The sequence below is a fragment of the Podarcis muralis genome, chromosome 10 (genome assembly GCF_964188315.1).
Source record: "Podarcis muralis chromosome 10, rPodMur119.hap1.1, whole genome shotgun sequence".
Taxonomy (NCBI): Eukaryota; Metazoa; Chordata; class Lepidosauria; order Squamata; family Lacertidae; genus Podarcis; species Podarcis muralis.
Window position 1 is genome coordinate 9,231,778 of NC_135664.1, and position 17,714 is coordinate 9,249,491.

The following is a 17,714-nucleotide window of genomic DNA, read 5'->3' on the forward strand; positions in this document are numbered from 1 at the left end:
AACCAAGCCTGAGGTGCCTACAAAAAGGCGGTTGAACATGAACCAAGGCAGTTGCATGACAAGGCAAGACTTAGGGAAATTTGTATTACTGCCAAGTGATCAAAGTACTCAGCCGAATATTATTGGGGAAAGTGGCTTCAAGTATGAAGAACTGTTTCAGCTATCTTTTATTATCTCTGAAGTTTTAATCTCAGAAGGTTGTACTGATTACCGAATGGAATTTTAAGATAATGTTTAAGATAGCACATGGGGAATAATGCAAGTAATTTTATTAATTATAATTGGCACTGCACTTGCCAGCATGCTGAGTGTTTTAGAGCAATTTCATTTATCCTGTCAGCACAATACAATTTACTGAATGTTGGATATGCAAATATCAGTCTGGAAGAAAGTTTTGTTAATATTGAAGGGAAAGCCTAAAAAAGAATGACAAAAACATAGGCTCTGGTGCATTTGACAAGGGTTGATATTATTTTGCCATACCACAGACAGAATAACTGAAAAGAAGGGCATAACTGGGTACAAAAGTACCACAATTCCACATCCAGCCAGTCAAACAGGCTAGATGGGACCTCCGTAGGCTTCACTATCAAATACAAACAACAGGAAGGAAAGTGAAACTAAAGTAACTGCTTTGCCCTGAAGGCGCTATGTCAAAAAATAAAGTTGTGTTGATAGGGAACAGCCCCAAATTTTCACAAGAAATATATCATAATATAAGATAACATAAGGTTATGTTATGTTTGGGTCCTAATGATTCAGCAAAACTGGTTAGAGTCAGAGCATCTCTTTATGTGCGTGTGTGTTTAAGATTAGACTTTATCGCAAGGAACACACGTATTGGTTAATCACGAGTTATTCTTAAGGTGGGGACGCAGCTGTCGGAGACAGCGAGGATACACAAGCTTTGAAAATAGACATTTGACATGTTCTGGAATGTTGGAGGGTATGCACTGTACAGTGGTACCTTGGTTTACAACCACAATCCGTTCCGGAGGTCCGTTTGTAAACCAAAACCGGTTGTAACCCAAGGCACGCTTTTGCCAATGGGGCCTTCCCCCAAAAAATTTGTTCGGAATCCAGAAAAAATGGGTTGTAATCCAAAAAAATGTTGCAAACCAGGACACGCACTTCCGTGTTTGACGTGTTTGTAATCCAAAGCATATGCCAACCAAGGTACCACTGTATAGGGCAGGAGCTCTCTGCTAGGGTATAAATTATGGACAATTTGGAACTTTTACACCCGCATTTATTATGAATTATTATTTCTAATACAAATGTTGGTAGCTCCATCCTACTTGGCAAATGCAGACAGGGAGCCTTTGCAAGCCGATAGAAACATTCTGCAGACACAGGGGAGCATCCAAACCTGTAGAACAATATGAGTTTCCACATACTGAGCAAATTATACAATTCTTGTTCTAGGTTTCCAGCTGACCCTCAGACCCATGAAATAGACACAGCTTTTCTTTGGGGATCTGCGTTTATGATTGCTCCAGTTCTTCAAGAGGCAAGTACTGGAAACACAATGGTACTGGGAGGAAGTGAAGATGGGCAATATCATTCATAGTTTTCAAACAGAAACAGGATGAACCTCTGTTTGCTCATGCCCTTGCTGCTGCCGCTGCATGATCACAGCCAATTATAGAAAATGATTGAATCTCGGAGATAGTCATTATAAATTGATCCTAGTCAATTTTCGGAAGGGATTGGATCCAAGTAAAACTGAAGCAGTGAATACTAGCTCTCACCCAGCTGCTCCCAAATTTTCCTGCATCTCTTGCCTCCCTTCAGAGATGTGTGTTTGCACTCATAGTAAATCAAATTGCTAGAAATAAGCAAAAGTAGGAAAGGGAGGGGAAAACACAGTTGTAAAGCAAATTGAAATATTTTGATACTGTTTTTTTTTTTTTTAAAGAAATAAATCTGTAACATGCGGCCAGGCACTGAGAAAAGGTTTTAAACCACCACGAATACTGATTCATGCATCAGTTATTCTATGTATATAAATCTATTACCTTAAGAGTGCCGCAGTGTGTACAGAGCACAGTAATGAACTCATTGTACTGACACAACGAGCCTTTCTACCCTTGTACAGCAGGCCAAAAAATTAGATCATAAATATGCCTTGCTTAAAATGCAGATGCCTAATTGTCAGGGTTGGCAGCCTGGAGGAAAGCGAAGGAGCGGGAAGGTAGCGACAGGCAGTCTTCTTTGCTCAGTCTGTGCTGAGCAATGAGTTGCTTAGACTGAGGAGCCATGCCTGAATCATTAGCTGCACAAAGCTAGGTGAAACCCTTTTGGTCATTAGTGCCATGTAACTTGGAGACGTGGGTGGCGCTGTGGGTTAAACCACAGAGCCTAGGACTTGCCGATCAGAAGGTCGGTGGTTCGACTCCCCGTGATGGGGTGAGCTCCCGTTGCTCGGTCCCTGCTCCTGCCAACCTAGCAGTTCGAAAGCACATCAAAGTGCAAGTAGATAAATAGGTACCACTTCGGCGGGAAGGTAAACGGCGTTTCCGTGCGCTGCTCTGGTTCGCCAGAGGCGGCTTAGTCATGCTAGCCACATGACCCGGAAGCTGTACGCCGGCTCCCTCGGCCAATAAAGCGAGATGAGCACCGCAACCCCAGAGTCGGTCACAACTGGACCTAATGGTCAGGGGTCCCTTTACCTGTAACTTATAGTAACTGCAGTACTGTGTCCTAGTTATGGTGGTGCCTGCAATGGTGGCACTGAAACACAGGCAAGAGCAAGTGAACCACTTCCTCCTCCAGCTTGTGGCCATCTTACACTAATTAAATCAAGCCACAGTTGTGATCGTAGTGAAGCCAAAACAAAAAGCCTAAGTTCTGAAGATGGTGGTCATTGCACTTTTGAAATTTGATAGCATCACAATTTGTTTACCAGTGGTATAGTTGTATCTGTAGAAATATCAAACCAAAACTGAGGATATCAACATTGATATAGCAGAAATGTATAAAGCTGTTCCAACTCTTTCATGTTGGTTACAGGGAGCAAGATCAGTAGACGTATATTTCCCAGAAGCACCCTGGTTTGATTACTATACGGTATGTATTTGCGTGTCGAGGTCCCCAAGCCACCCCCCAAATAACTCACAACGCACACTTAATTTTTGTTTAAGGTTTTTGGCATAATTTTGGCCACAACTTTATTTAAATACAAAACTGTGAGTGGTTGTTTAGGCATTGGTTAAGACTATCTGTCCCCCCCGCCTGGGGACAGAACTGACTTCCGGGCACCACCGAAAGACAGTGCGGGGGAAAGCAAGTCGGGGAGAAATGGAGCTGAGTCACAGACCCTCAATTCTCACCCGCATGCTCCCCGAAGGCTTGCCGGCCCTAGTCCCATTCCAGGGATTGGACGAAAAGATGGCAAGCCCCAGGATTCCTTTAACAGAATTCCCTTTCCGCAGCAACCATGGAGGGGCAGGCCCAGCCTATCCTAACCCCTCCTCCATCAATTTATAACCAATGCCTAACCGCAACCTTACAAGTTGTGACGATTTGCTACTCAGTAGGCAAAAACCAAATGGCCCAGCCAATCTGCCAGATGGACAAATTCCTACCAGGCCCCTGCCCCAACGGCAGACGACCCCATGACAGGCATAGCAAGGTCAATGCAACAACTCCTTACTCAAGGGCGGGTGGGCGGGTGATCCATTGCACACAGCAAAGAGAAAGCTCCAGGCTGTGTGCAGAGTATTTAAACATTTTACCCCTCCCACCAAAATTGCAACATAACTTTTACCCCAGCAACCCAGTGAACCAATCACTGCCCCAGGCCATCTTTAGAGATCCTGCCTGGTAACAGAGGGGTGGCTCAGCAGACCCCACCGTAACACGTGCTCTCCCTGAAGGAGAACACGCTTTGTAAAGATTACATTATGTTATATATCACTGAGTGTCTTGCATAAAATCTCACTGATCTCCAGTCAGCTGGCATTTCCATTGTTTTTCTTCATGTGCCCTTTACTAAACTTCCTAATTTCCATTTTCAAAATCATCATGGAGTCCATCTTTGTTCTGTGCTGAACTAAATCTAAAAATGTTGAAATTTCAAGGAGCCTATGGAATTGCGACTCAGCTGAGCAATGTTTTCTTCCACTTTATGCATTGATTTCCCCATTTTGCATTTTATATATAAAGGTGTGTCTTTCTATACTCTTGTGTGTAATACCCCACACAGCCTTGGCAATAGGCTCAGGACTGAAAATAGAAAATACTACTTTAGACAAAACAAACACATGCTTAAATTCATCATCACAAGCTAGTTGAGACAAAAGCTATCTAGATGGCTTTAAGAATACATTTAATTTACAGAGGAAAGATCTACCCAAACCTACTAGCTAAATGCATCCTGTAAGTGCCTAGGAATGTTTACCAGATGTTGAGGATAAGAAGCAAGAGATGGACATCTCCATCTTGCTTTGTTTATGAGTTCCTCAAGAACATCTGGTTGGCCATTGTTGAAGATACAATCCTGGACCAGGTGAACCATTGATCTGATCAAGGATAAGCAGGATGCTGCCTTAGGTTCCTTGGAGGAAAGGAAGGAGATAAATGTAGTAAAACAAAGACAATAAAATCTTATTTTTCAGACTAGTTACAAATATGTTTATTTGCATATATGAGAAGCTATAGGTCCCAGGAAGTAATTTGCATTTTTGTTTCAGTAAACATTGTACTATAAACAATAGGCAATTTTGAGTTCAGATTAAAATCCAGTTGACATGCCAACTGGGGAAATGGCTTATGTATTTATTTTTTAAAACTATATACCACAGTTTACAACAGTTGCAATACAGTAAAAGCCACAAAAATAATCAAAACAGATCACCGGCTATTTATATAGCCAGAGATGCTGCTACGATTGCTTTTGGGGAAAAAATTCAGCTGTGTCCAATTTTTTGGTAGGGAGATAAAGTGCCAGAGTCATCGCACCGTAAGCGTGTCAACATTGATGCCCCACTGGAAAAGATTCCACTCTTTATCCGAGGAGGATATATTTTGCCAACGCAAGCACCAGCCGTAAGAACTGCTAAGAGGTAACTAACATAATCACCTTTTTAAAAATGATCAAATTAGAAAACTGGCCTGAACTTGGTACCATGCTGAAATTTGTCTGTGTTGTGCACCAAGTGTCAATTTCTTATAAATTACTATGGTAATGAGCGTAATCTCACTTTGCACACTTAAAACCTTCCTGTTTGTTTTTTTCAAATGAAGTTTGATTGCTTTTTGCTCCTTGACATGGCAGAAATGAAATACGGGGCTGTGAGCACGCATGGCATTTGGGAGGTGGGTTTCCGAGTAGCCCATGCCTCAATCTAGGTCTACCCAATCTCTATCCCTAGTGCTTATTTCAGGGTTGTTTTTAGCATTGGAGATTCAGCCTTTCCGCAACTAACATGTCCAGCTGTCCCTTCTTGGGTTTTTGTGGATTGTGGGAACAGGTTTTGCCTCAATGCTTTTGTTTTTCGGGGGTGGGGGGATGTTGCACCTAAATGTGCAAAAAAGGTGCACCTATAGCAAACCTGTATGTTCCTGATGAGTACATTAATGTTGCACCACAACCAACTCTGCAAATTTTCTGTTAGTGTATGGGTAAGAAAATTTCTATTAGTGTATGGGTAAATAAATGCTAAATCATAGCTGTAGATACCAATGAATTTAATAGCCTTCTCAGTTATTCAGGTACACCTCCACGTCACATTTTTGCTATAATGATATGACCAGGGAGGCTGAAAATTTTGGATTTGAATTGTAGCCTTTGAATTAAGTCTCATGCTCTTCATATGCTTTGGTCTCCCATCGCTATTTATGTCAGATGCTCATAGGGCACTTTCTTCTCCATTACTGGATAGCTCCCACTTGTTCACAGGACCATATTACTGGGTCGTCCTTTCTTGTGTTTCATAATTGTGTTGTTGTTGTTGTTGTTGTTGTTGTGTGTAGTGTGTTTTTATACTGTAAGCCGCCCTCTGATCTCTGGATGAAGGGTGGTATATAAATTTTATAAATAATAATAACACTAATGATAATGAAATGTCTATGGTTAATTGTCATTGTGTTGCATTTTGGTGTACCTTGATTTATATTGATGTTTAATGCATGATTTGTGCATGGTTTGGTTTTGAATGTGGAATTTGTATTTTAGTTCTTTTATTGATTCCTTTTAGTTTGGATTGGCAAACTGCTTAGAGATTTCTGATGAAATCTGAAGCCGGATAGGAGTTAATCAAATAAATAAAAAGACTGTATCACCCACATTTCATAATTAGTTTTACATTAATAACCCAACAGCCGACTGAATCCATTTGGACTCATTGTTGCCCTGGATGAACAAGGCCAAGCCACTGGTTCTCTCTTCTGGGATGATGGCGACTCTGCCGGTGAGTGTTCAGAAATGCTGGTATTGTATCTAAAACACATTGTATAAAGTGTAAAAGGGGCAGGGAAGGGTCTGACCTACTAACTGTCCCTTTAACTTGTGAGGAGGGGAGGGGGAAGGTTATTATTGAATAGGCAAGCACATGTTGTCTCAACGTGTGTCCTTTGTTATGTTTGAGTCTAAAAGGAAGCTATTCCTTTTCCTTGTTAGATGACCTAATACTAACATCAGTCTTGTGATTTGTGTTTTGGCAGACACGGTCGAGAATGGAAATTATTTCTATGCCAGATATACATACAGAGAAGTAAGTAGAAAAAAGCACTTGGACAAATAAGGTGTGTATGCAGCAGATGTGGGTGGGGATGGAGAAGAGAGGTTCAGGAAGCAAAAGCAAAGTAAGGAGTAGAAATGAGTAAAAATTAGGCTGGGGAAGTGGTAGCCTCTACTTAGGGAAGACATGTATCAGTTTTTGTTGTTGTTGTTTAGTCGTGTCCGACTCTTCATGACCCCATGGACCAGAGCACGCCAGGCACTGCTGTCTTCCACTGCCTGCCGCAATTTGGTCAAAATCATGCTGGTAGCTTCGAGAACACTATCCAACCATCTCGTCCTCTGTCGTCCCTTTCTCCTTGTGCCCTCCATCTTTCCCAGCATCAGGGTCTTTTCCAGGGAGTCTTCTCTTCTCATGAGGTGGCCAAAGTATTGGAGCCTCAGCTTCACGATCTGTCCTTCCAGTGAGCACTCAGGGCTGATTTCCTTAAGAATGGATATGTTTTATCTTCTTGCAGTCCATGGGACTCTCAAGAGTCTCCTCCAGCACCATAACTCAAAAGTATCAATTCTTTGGCGATCAGCCTTCTTTATGGTCCAGCTCTCACTTCCATACATCACTACTGGGAAAAACCATAGCTTTAAGTATACGGACCTTTGTTGGCAAGGTTATGTCTCTGCTTTTTAATATGCTGTCTACGTTTGTCACTGCTGTTCTCCCAAGAAGCAGGCGTCTTTTAATTTTGTGACTGCAGTCACCATCTGTAGTGATCATGAACCCCAAGAAAGTAAAATCTCTCACTGCCTCCCTTTCTTCCCCTTCTATTTGCCAGGAGGTGATGGGACCAGTGGCCATGATCTTAGTTTTTTTGATGAGGCAAAAACAAGGGACACACATTTTGAGGGGATCCAGTGAATCCTCTTCCTGATTCTTGATATCTCTTTGAAAATCTTCAAGGATGGAGATGCCATAACCTGTAGGAGCTGCTCCTTCTCTTCTTTCTAATATCCTGGCAAATGTTTGAACACTGCAGGCATCTTTATCCTCCCTTAATGTCCCTTCCAAGTCAGCTTCGTGCTGTTAGTAATATTGGCAAACATCATGTAACAGGCTATTGGCTGACCATCTCTTTGTTAGGGAGATCGCTTGTTGATAGCCCAAAATGGTTGGTTTACTCAGTGGGAGGTATGGGTTGAGAGATCACTCTGAAAGGAAAAGCCATGAGTACAGATTGGGGGGGTGTAATGTGGGGTAGCTGATCTGCTGCCGGATAAGAGTTCTACCCCACTTAGGTTCTACCTATATATTTGTAAACCAAGCAGTTCTTACAAACATGTCACAAATCCTCTATATTCTCTCACCCGAAAGGAAGCCAAATCAAGGTAGAGTTTTCGCTGCTTGTGGGGAACACACAAAATATCAAGCATTGGTGTTGCTGTAAGTCAGCATGCATATCTCTCTATGAAGAAAAAATCAGAACATTAGGGAGGACTGAATTACCGCTACTCTCTGATTGCTGCAGCCGAGAAAGGTTCCTTTCCTTCCAGTCCTCCTCTACAGAGCTGCCTATTGATGATGATATTACTCAGGTCTGCAGTCCCAGAAAGATGCAATTGGCATGCAGTCCCAGAAGTATGCAATTAATAGGAGCCATTTAGAAGAACAAAATGACATTAATATTCCTGTGGTGTTGTTCCCAGACCTCCTGCTTACAGCACTGACAGTGAATTGGAGAAGAGTGATGACTATTTTTTCTGCATGATTATCTCTGCAGAGACTGGCATCGGATATTTCGTCTTAAGACAGCAGATGCTTTCCCAGCATTAAGGCTCCTCCTTTGCTCTTTTCTTCAGAGTGCTTTTATCTTGTTGTCTTGCACAAAACTGGCATGGGCTGAATGGCAAAGGAAGGAAAAGATTAGACTAGGCTTCTGTCTTTGGCGTGGCGGGCAAAATGTGCCGAAGGCAATTGAGAGGCGATAGCCACTTTTATGTTCTGCAGGAAATCGCTTTGCATTTGATTGCTGGCTCTGTGGCACTTCTATTTCTCATTGCTTAAATTGGATTCTTCTCTGTAGTACCTGAAATTACAACCTGCATTTAAGCCAGCCCTAACCGCCAAGTTAACATTGCAAATGTGAGGTAGTTAAATCGGCATTCTAATACAGAAGAGGCATGCAATGCAGTGATATATAAGAGAGGCCTTAGAGAAATGTGTGTGTGAATGAGCAGACAGGCAAACAGACACACAGACATACAGTATTGAACTTTCTTAAAACAACATTCATAAACCTACAGTAGTGAGAGAGGTGGGAAGCAGGGGCCATTCCATCAGCTCTGTTGAAAGGTGCTCTGGAAGCCTTTCCTGCTGAAGAGTGATGTACACACACATTCTTTATTACGGTCCAAAGACCCACAAAAACACCCCCGAAAGCAAAATACAGCAGGTATACAGAGAAAACATTTTATTAAGAAGAGTGAAGTGAGCTTAATAAAACCCCAATATGATAAACCAAGAGAAATGAAAATTCCCAAGAGCAGTGATCATACTCAAAACTGCATTACAAAGTCAAGGGGGGCGGGAGTTCAGACCAAATTCATGAGGTCGGGGAATCTGGAGGAGGGCCCTCAATGCCAACCAGAGCAGGCAGGGAGAAATATGTGGCCAAAGATGCTCAGGTCCCAGGCTATTATACAGTGGTACCTTGGGATGTGAATGGGATCCGTTCCGGAGACCCGTTCATATCCAGAAACAAACGTAACTAGCGACAGCACGTCTGCACACGCATGCGCCGCTTTTCGCCACTTCTGCGCATGCGTGTGACGTCATTTTGAGCATCTGTGCATGCGCGAGCGGCGAAACCCAGAAGTAATGCGCTCCATTACTTCCGGGTTGCCGCGGAGCGCAACTCGAACGCGCTCAACATGAAGCATATTCAACCGGAGGTATGACTGTATGTAAAATAAGTAAGTAAGTAAGTAAATACTGTAAATCTTCATATGCTGTAAGTTTCTTACAGTCTATTTAGTCTATTTTTCACTAAAACTGTTCTTACACATGTCTTAATTTTATTCTGATTGAATAGCTGGCCCCGTTTAAGACTGTTTAAAGTAAGAGACACTTAGCATCTATTCATTTCCCATTTTATTTTTCAAAATAGAAAGAAACAAGGCACCTATCCACAACTTGAAAACTTATTTATTTATTATCGCATCAACTTTATATGCTGCTTAAATTGTAGAAAACCTCAAAGCAGGTTACAAAAAAGATAAAACAATAAAACTTGGGGGGGGGGGATATCACAAGCAAACTTTAAAACATACAAAAGTTAAAATACCCAAACACATTAAAGTTAAGTCAGCTTTCTAAGCATCTGGTTAGGCTTGTCTAAACTAGGTGACAGAAATAGTACAGTGAATAGCCTGCTTGGTCTCAATAGGCAGGGAATTCCCAAGTGCAGGTGGAACAGGTATTATGGGGCACCTATACTAGTGCCATGGAACGCAGGTGGCGCTGTGGGTTAAACCACAGAGCCTAGGACTTGCCGATCAGAAGGTCAGCGGTTCGAATCCCTGCGACGGGGTGAGCTCCCGTTACTCGGTCCCTGCTCCTGCCAACCTAGCAGTTCGAAAGCACATCAAAGTGCAAGTAGATAAATAGGTACCGCTCCGGCGGGAAGGTAAATGGCGTTTCCGTGCACTGCTCTGGTTCACCAGAAGCGGCTTAGTCATGCTGGCCACATGACCCAGAAGCTGTACGCCGGCTCCCTCGGCCGGTAAAGCGAGATGAGCGCCGCAACCCCAGAGTCGGCCACGACTGGACCTAATGGTCAGGGGTCCCTTTACTTTCTACTAGTGCCAATTCCGACTGAAGCACATAGTGGGTACATAAAATCATTTTAAAAATAAAAAAAATCACATAATAACAGGTGTAGAGAGGAATTCTAGCGAACCGCTGTTGGAAACTGACAGATCTGTCTAGCGAAGTAATTAATACCTCCTCAGTAGCTGGTTTTTGTGGGTCTTTTATTGCTTGAAATGCATTTGGAAGTTGCTCAGTCATTGGCAGCTGTCCCCTTGTGTGTATTTCTTCAGCTTTTAGTGCTAAGGGTTATCTCTCTGAGAGCAGGTGTAATAAAGCACAGCACTCAGAAGTTGTATCCTGTGCCAACACAGGGCTGTGCTGATTGTGTTTTGACGTGGTTTTCAATGTATAGTGGTACCTTGGTTCCCAAACTTAACCCGTTCCGGAAGTCTGTTCTAAAACCAAGGTATGCTTTCCAATAGAAAATAATGCAAAATGGATTAATCCGTTCCAGACTTTTAAAAACAACCCCTAAAAAGCCATTTAACATGAATTTTACTATCTAACGAGACCATTGATCCATAAAATGAAAGCAATAATCAGTGTACTGTACTGTAAAATAAATAAGACAGTATTGTAGGTGATAAAAAAAATAAAAAAAAAATCTTATGTGCACTGATGATAGTCATTGTTTGGATGGGGGGCTTTTATCCATTTCTGCAGTCACACAATCAATCAATCAGTAGCTGAACTGGGTTCCACACAGTCACAAAAAACAAGTCACAGAAACGAAGTCACAAGCCACAGTCCCAAGTCAGTCCCATAAAACGAAGAACAAGTCATTGTCAAAAACACGAAAAAGCCGCACAAACCAAAACGCAAAAAAATAGCAAAAGCTCTAAATATCACCTCTGTGTTGCATGGGTGCTTGGGACTCAACAGCCGACAGACTCAACAGGTAGCCTTTGATTAGCAGTGGGGGACACAATATACAAATGGAACACACTCAGCATGTTCTGCTTCCAAGGCAAACACCTACTTCTGGGTTTGCAGCGTTCTATTTCCAAGTTGTTCATAAACTAAGCTGTTCTAAAACCAAGGTACCACTGCATGACTATCACTCTGCCTACAATGCACAGGAGACAGGGGCTGGAATCGTGTGTTGTTAAAAGGGTGTCTGAATGGCCTCTCGGGGTTTTTTTTTAAAAAAAATTATTCTTTGAATAATTCTGAAAAAACGCATCATGTTTCTTGCCTTGTTTATCAGAGCTTTCCCAGACCTTATCAGCTTCTTCGGTATCTTTAAAAAGAGGGCATATGGAAACTACAGTAACTAGCTTAGGAGAACCTGTAGAGAGGTGAATAACTAAGCCATTAAATTGCAGCTGTGGTAGCTAGTGGCTTGTGAAAGACAAAGTCTCTCTTGTGTAAATGCGCTATGATGTATGTAGCAGCTGGTCCTTTGTGTTCCAATTTAGCTGAATGTTTGTTCATCTGTACTTCTGACACCAAACTGGAATTCTGACAGCAGCACAAGACAGTTCTGTGTAGGACTTTTAAAAATAAAAAAATAGTGATGCCTGCATCGTTTGCCATTGCACTGTGTGTCAAATGAAGGCCTAAAGTATTCTCCTGCTGAATTATTCCAGGGGCACTTGAAGACAAGTATTGTTAACAACAACTACCGTGGGGTCGATTCTCTGATATATGATACAGTTCAGATCCTTGGTGTGACCTCAAGACCTAATGCTGTTGTTATGAATGGAAAAGCCATCCGCGGAAGTGACATACATTACCAGGAAAATGGGGTAGGCATTCTGCTTGTGAATTACTTAAAATATTTGTTGTTGTTGTTGTTGTTGTTGTTGTTATTCCTGTAATATATATATATACCATATTTTTCGCCCCATAGGACGCACCGGCCCATAGGACGCACCTAGTTTTTTTTGGGGGGGGGGGAATAAAGAAAAAAAATTACACCCCCCCCAGGTGCTGGGCTGGGGTGGGGGAAGCCCGAGCTTCCCCCGACCCCAGCCCCCAGAACAGGCTGCTATCCGCAAGCCGTGGGAGAGCTGTGCGAAGTCGTGCTGCTCTCCCACGGCTAGCATAGAGCTGCGCGAAGCCCGAAGCTTGGGGCGTGCTGAGCAAAGCGCGCCCCAAGCTTCTGGGTGCCGGCAAGCTCTCCGCTAGCTGTGGGAGAGCTGCGTCTCCCACGGCTAGCGGATAGCTTCCTGAAGCCTGGAGAGCGAGAGGGGTCGGTGCGCACCGACCCCCCTCGCTCTCCAGGCTTCAGCGAAAGCCTGCAATTCACCCCATATACCGAAAAAGACGGTATATATAGCACTGTTTCTGTTTTGCTGCAGTTAATCTTCAGACAAAAACTATGTTATTTATCTTGCTGTCCGTAATGTGCTTTATGTAATCAATTAAGTACATTGCATTGTCATTACACGATTCCACTCTGTTCAACTGTGTGGCATTCACTATTGGCAGTAGTACACTGTGTGCAACATACCAGAAAGGACAGGGGGTAGCCTGAGGTGAGTGTGGTGCAAACACATGGGCAGGAGCGCCAGATTGGTTCTGGCACATTTGTGTCATGCCATCAGTGGCGTCTCCTTCCTCTTCCCCATCTATGTCCCAATTTGCTGTAGTTCAGGGGTTGGCAATGTTTTTTGTTTCCACCTCCATCGTTCTGCCCGGACATCGAGGTCCAGCGCCAAGGGCCTTCTGGCAGTTCCCTCACTGCAAGAAGCCAAGTTACAGGGAACCAGGCAGAGGGCCTTCTCGGTAGTGGCACCCGCCCTGTGGAACGCCCTCCCACCAGATGTCAAAGAGAAAAAGAACTACCAAACTTTTAGAAGACATCTGAAAGCAGCCCTGTTTAGGGAAGCTTTTAATGTTTTAATAGGTTATTATATTTTAGTGTTTTGTTGGAAGCCGCCCAGAGTGGCTGGGGAAACCCAGCCAGATGGGCGGGGTATAAATAATAAATTATTATTATTTTGAGGCCGGTCCTGTCCACTCCCCGGCAGACCTCTCGGTGGGCCAGAGCATGCGTGCCCATGCACGCACTCAAGCTATTTCCAGCACTCTTCTGGGTCGGAAGAGCACCGAAAATAGCGTGTGCGCATGCACACGGATGCTCCTCCGTCCCAGAAGTGCGCCGGAAATAGCTTGTACGGACGCGTACAGGCGCTCCTCTGGGTGAGGAGTGCCTGTGTGCATACGCTATTTCTGGCACTGTTCCAACCCAGAAGTAGGTCCCCATGGCGAGGGAAAAAATGGCGCCACAGGGGGGGAAAGCATGGAATCCCCATGCTGATCCACAGAACCGCTGTGGGCTGGTTCCAGGAAACTCACGGACCAGAACTGGCCGATGGGCCTTAGGTTGCCAACTTCTGCTGTAGTTACTTAGGCTGGATCTAGCAAACCAGCGTTTCAGTTAAACATGTTGCAAACTTTGTACGAGAAATCGGGTTGGCAAAAGCGGAACTCCACAGTTTTAGAATGCATAAACAACGCATATGAAACGCTTTTTCTTTGCTGATGTAGCTGAGTCCTCAGTCAGACGGAGGTCAGGTGAGCCATCCCATTCCATTTGCTGTTGACTACTAGCAGACGTGGGTGGCGCTGTGGGTTAAACCACAGAGCCTAGGACTTGCTGATCAGAAGATCGGCGGTCCGAATCCCTGCGACAGGGTGAGCTCCCGTTGCTCAGTCCCAGCTCCTGCCAACCTAGCAGCTCAAAAGCACATCAAAGTGCAAGTAGATAAATTGGTACCACTCCAGCAGGAAGGTAAACAGCGTTTCCGTGCGCTGCTCTGGTTCCAGAAGTGGCTTAGTCATGCTGGCCACATGACCCGGAAGCTGTACGCTGGCTCCCTCGGCCAATAAAGCGAGATGAGTGCCGCAACCCCAGAGTCGGTCATGACTGGACCTAATGGTCAGGGGTCCCTTTACCTTTACTAGCAGGTGGGTGTCTGGTGGTGTGTGCAAATCTAGATAATGTTGAAGGTGGTTTGCTGCTACAGGGAAAGCCAGAAATATTTTTCTTTGAACCATCACTATACGCTTGCAGCCATGACCTATGGACATGAGGAATGAAGAAGGAAATGGGGGGGGGGGGCTTTCTAGGAGAAAGTGCCCCCGTTGCCTATTAATCAAGCTGAACAGTTTGGCTGCTCCCCATAGTGTTAATATTTATCCAGCATGGGCATGTGAATGGTTCTTTCTGTTCCATTTGGCAGAATGTGCAGTTAGCATTTCAAAAACAGCCACCGCAGTAAGAATGGGAAACTTTTCTGTGCACATATGTGGGAAGGCTGCCTGTCTTGTTTCGTGACTGCTATTTACATAAGCTCACAATTACATGTTTTCCAAGCAGCTACAAAATGGCAGCTGTCAGCAGATCATTAGGGCATTGTGTCACAACACTGTTAGGGCCACAGTGAAACATAATAATAATAATAATAATAATAATAATAATAATAATAATAATAATCCAGGGCTGGGTAAGGGGTTCAGTTATAATTCCTAAAACAATATGCGATAAAATAAATTCAGCCAGAATTTTGCTTCCAGTGAAGAAGCTCCATAAAGTCCCTCACATCTGGGGCAGTTTCTAGGCAGACTTGATCAAAGTTGGTCCCAAATCCATTTTCTGACCTCCGAGTTCTCGAAAACATCCTCTTCCTTCAGAAAAGGGACCTGGTTTTCTGCTGCTTTCTTGGCAGTGGGGGGGGGGGGTGAGAAATTTCTCCAAAATTTTTGAAAGGAGCTGCTGCTTACCTTTACTGGATCTTGCCCGAAAGTATGGCCAGTGAGAAACTCTGGTAAGAACCTCAAGATGCCTTCTTCTTGAAACACCTTGGTCGCGGCATGAAATTGTGTTTTTCCCAAGTCTTTCCAGGTAGCAGAGCCAGTGGGAAGTTGTGGAGTGAGTATTGTGCTACCGAGAGTGGTGTAGGGTACTTATTTCTATATTTTAAAAGGATGGGGGGAATTGGGAAGCCCTTCTCCACCTCATAATATGAAGTAAGGTAAAGAGCAACACCTTCCTGAAAATTTCAGAGAAATGCCTCCCCCCATCCTGTGATATTTGGGGAGGATTTCATCCCATCACCACCCTGCCATCCACCCAACAATTCATCAAAAACTGGGGGGGGGGGGGAAATGAAATTCTTAGCATAGCTCTTGGCTTGAGCCTAGTGCCTTTCATTTCAGAAATTAATGTCAGGTCTAGAGTAGGAAGATTGAATTTCCCCTAATAGAGATTTTTCCACTCCAAATACCTTGTAGTTGGCTATTTCACTCCAAATATTTTCCGTTATAGATGCTTCACAATTGCACTGCCCTCAAATGGCCCTTAAAGCCAGTAAAAGTCAGAAATCGCTTCTGAACACACCATCATATTTTTCTGGAAATAAATCACTAAGGACGCAAGCAAAAAAAATAATAGTTTTTGCTGTGCTCTCTAGCTGGGAAATGGAGTCAGGATAAGAAGCCCCATTGCTTAATGCTGTTTCTGTAACTTACAGTACTGAACAAATTGGTTGAACAAAGAACTAGAGAAAGAGGCTTTGAATGGAAGCAATGGGGAAGTCGACAGTTTCTATTTTAAAAGTGTCAGACTTCATCATTATAATTACTTTAGAATATTTCTTCCCCTGCCTGCATTAAAAATATACTGGAATTAGGAAAGGTGCCTATCAGATCACATAGCAAAACCAATACTTTTTGATGGGGAGGGGACTGTTCAAGGAAATACCAGTGGCAGGTGATGGGAATGACCTCTGCATGACATGTTGGAGAACTGTTGCCAATCAAGAGTGGGCAATATTGGGCTATAGGGACAAATAGTCAACACAGCTTCTTGCATTCCTAAAGCATAATATTGTTTTGCCAATAGAAAAGAGAAATTGTGTATCCTTGGGAAATAGTTTCTGGAATAAGGTAGTTGATCAGAATAAGATAAGCCCAGGTAATCAGTATTTGTCCAAAGCAGGCATAGGCAAACTCGGCCCTCCAGATGTTTTGAGACAACAATTCCCATCATCCCTGACCACTGGTCCTGTTAGCTAGGGATGATGGGAGTTGTAGCCCCAAAACATCTGGAGGGCCGAGTTTGCCTATGCCTGGTCCAGAGGATATTGGTTTAGTGTGGCTACAATAGGGCTATCCTCTTTTCTTATTAAGATCTCTCATTCTTATAGTAAATAGTGAGACTCTAGGGGCCTGAATTCACCAACCTCTCTGTGTGATTTGCTGTTCTTAACAGGATAGGCTTGTGCACACATCTCCTTTAAAACTGTAGACAAATAGTTTGCAAATGGATAATAGAGAGAACTTTAGTTAGATTGAATCATAAAAAGATGTAGCCTATTTATTTTTCATGTTGAAATCAGTAAAGTTGCATTTTAGTTGTTTTGGAAGTGCTGGAGAGTTCTCAACCATTATCTGCAAAAAAGACAGTGTCTGGGTAGTGACCTTTATCCTGCCTTAGACTTCAGGTGTCTAGACTAGGTATCTTAGCTTATTTCTACATGAGAGGTATGTTATACCAGTCAAAATGCAGTGGTATGATTCCAACAAAATGAAGCACTTTTATGTTTCATTGTTTCATAAAGTAATTAAGCATGTATTTAAACCTTCCCCTAAGGGCTTCCCAAATGTTTAGCTTTGGATGGATTGTTCCTCTTCTGGTAATTTCTAATACTGGAGGTGGTTTTCTTTAAACCCTTTTAACATTAATTTTGTTTCTTTCTCACTAGAAACTTGTTGTGCATCTTTCTGTACCACTTGGTGAAGAGTTGGACCTCATACTTCAATAGGATGCTGAAGAAATCAAATAATTTGCTTTGTGATTAAATCTGTAATTTGCATGTCTTCATGAATTCTCTTCTGAATTAATAAACATCAGTAGCTTGCATATCTTTGTGAGTGTCCCATGTGTCCTCCTTTCTAGAGAATTACAGGGTAGGTTTTTCTGAGAAGCATAAATCAACGTGTCATTTTTAATGTTAATAAATGTCTGGATACAAAAGTAAGCCGGCCTCCTGCTTCCATAGCAGGCTAGACTTTTTGAAGTCACTTCCAATTATACGAGATATATTCAACTAACTATAATGGCCACAACTAATTTAGGTCCTTTGCAGTGTCTACTCTAAGTAGAAGTTAGTTGAATTCAATACTATGAATGTTGCATCTAGGCCATTTTGCTATGAC

General features: G+C 43.0%; 1 protein-coding gene across 1 annotated transcript in view; it reads left to right on the forward strand.

The window, feature by feature from the left end:
- The window catches only part of LOC114605062 (sucrase-isomaltase, intestinal-like), a 93,238-nt gene extending 75,818 nt beyond the window's left edge, over nucleotides 1-17,420 (forward strand). Inside the window, exons 17-23 of the mRNA XM_077935805.1 lie at nucleotides 1,426-1,514; nucleotides 3,017-3,069; nucleotides 4,936-5,066; nucleotides 6,325-6,413; nucleotides 6,667-6,716; nucleotides 12,137-12,295; nucleotides 17,261-17,420. Of these exons, the coding sequence (XP_077791931.1) occupies nucleotides 1,426-1,514; nucleotides 3,017-3,069; nucleotides 4,936-5,066; nucleotides 6,325-6,413; nucleotides 6,667-6,716; nucleotides 12,137-12,295; nucleotides 17,261-17,320 (631 nt within the window). The 3' untranslated portion in view covers nucleotides 17,321-17,420. The remainder of the gene's footprint in view (nucleotides 1-1,425; nucleotides 1,515-3,016; nucleotides 3,070-4,935; nucleotides 5,067-6,324; nucleotides 6,414-6,666; nucleotides 6,717-12,136; nucleotides 12,296-17,260) is intronic.
- The last annotated feature ends 294 nt before the right edge of the window (nucleotides 17,421-17,714 follow it).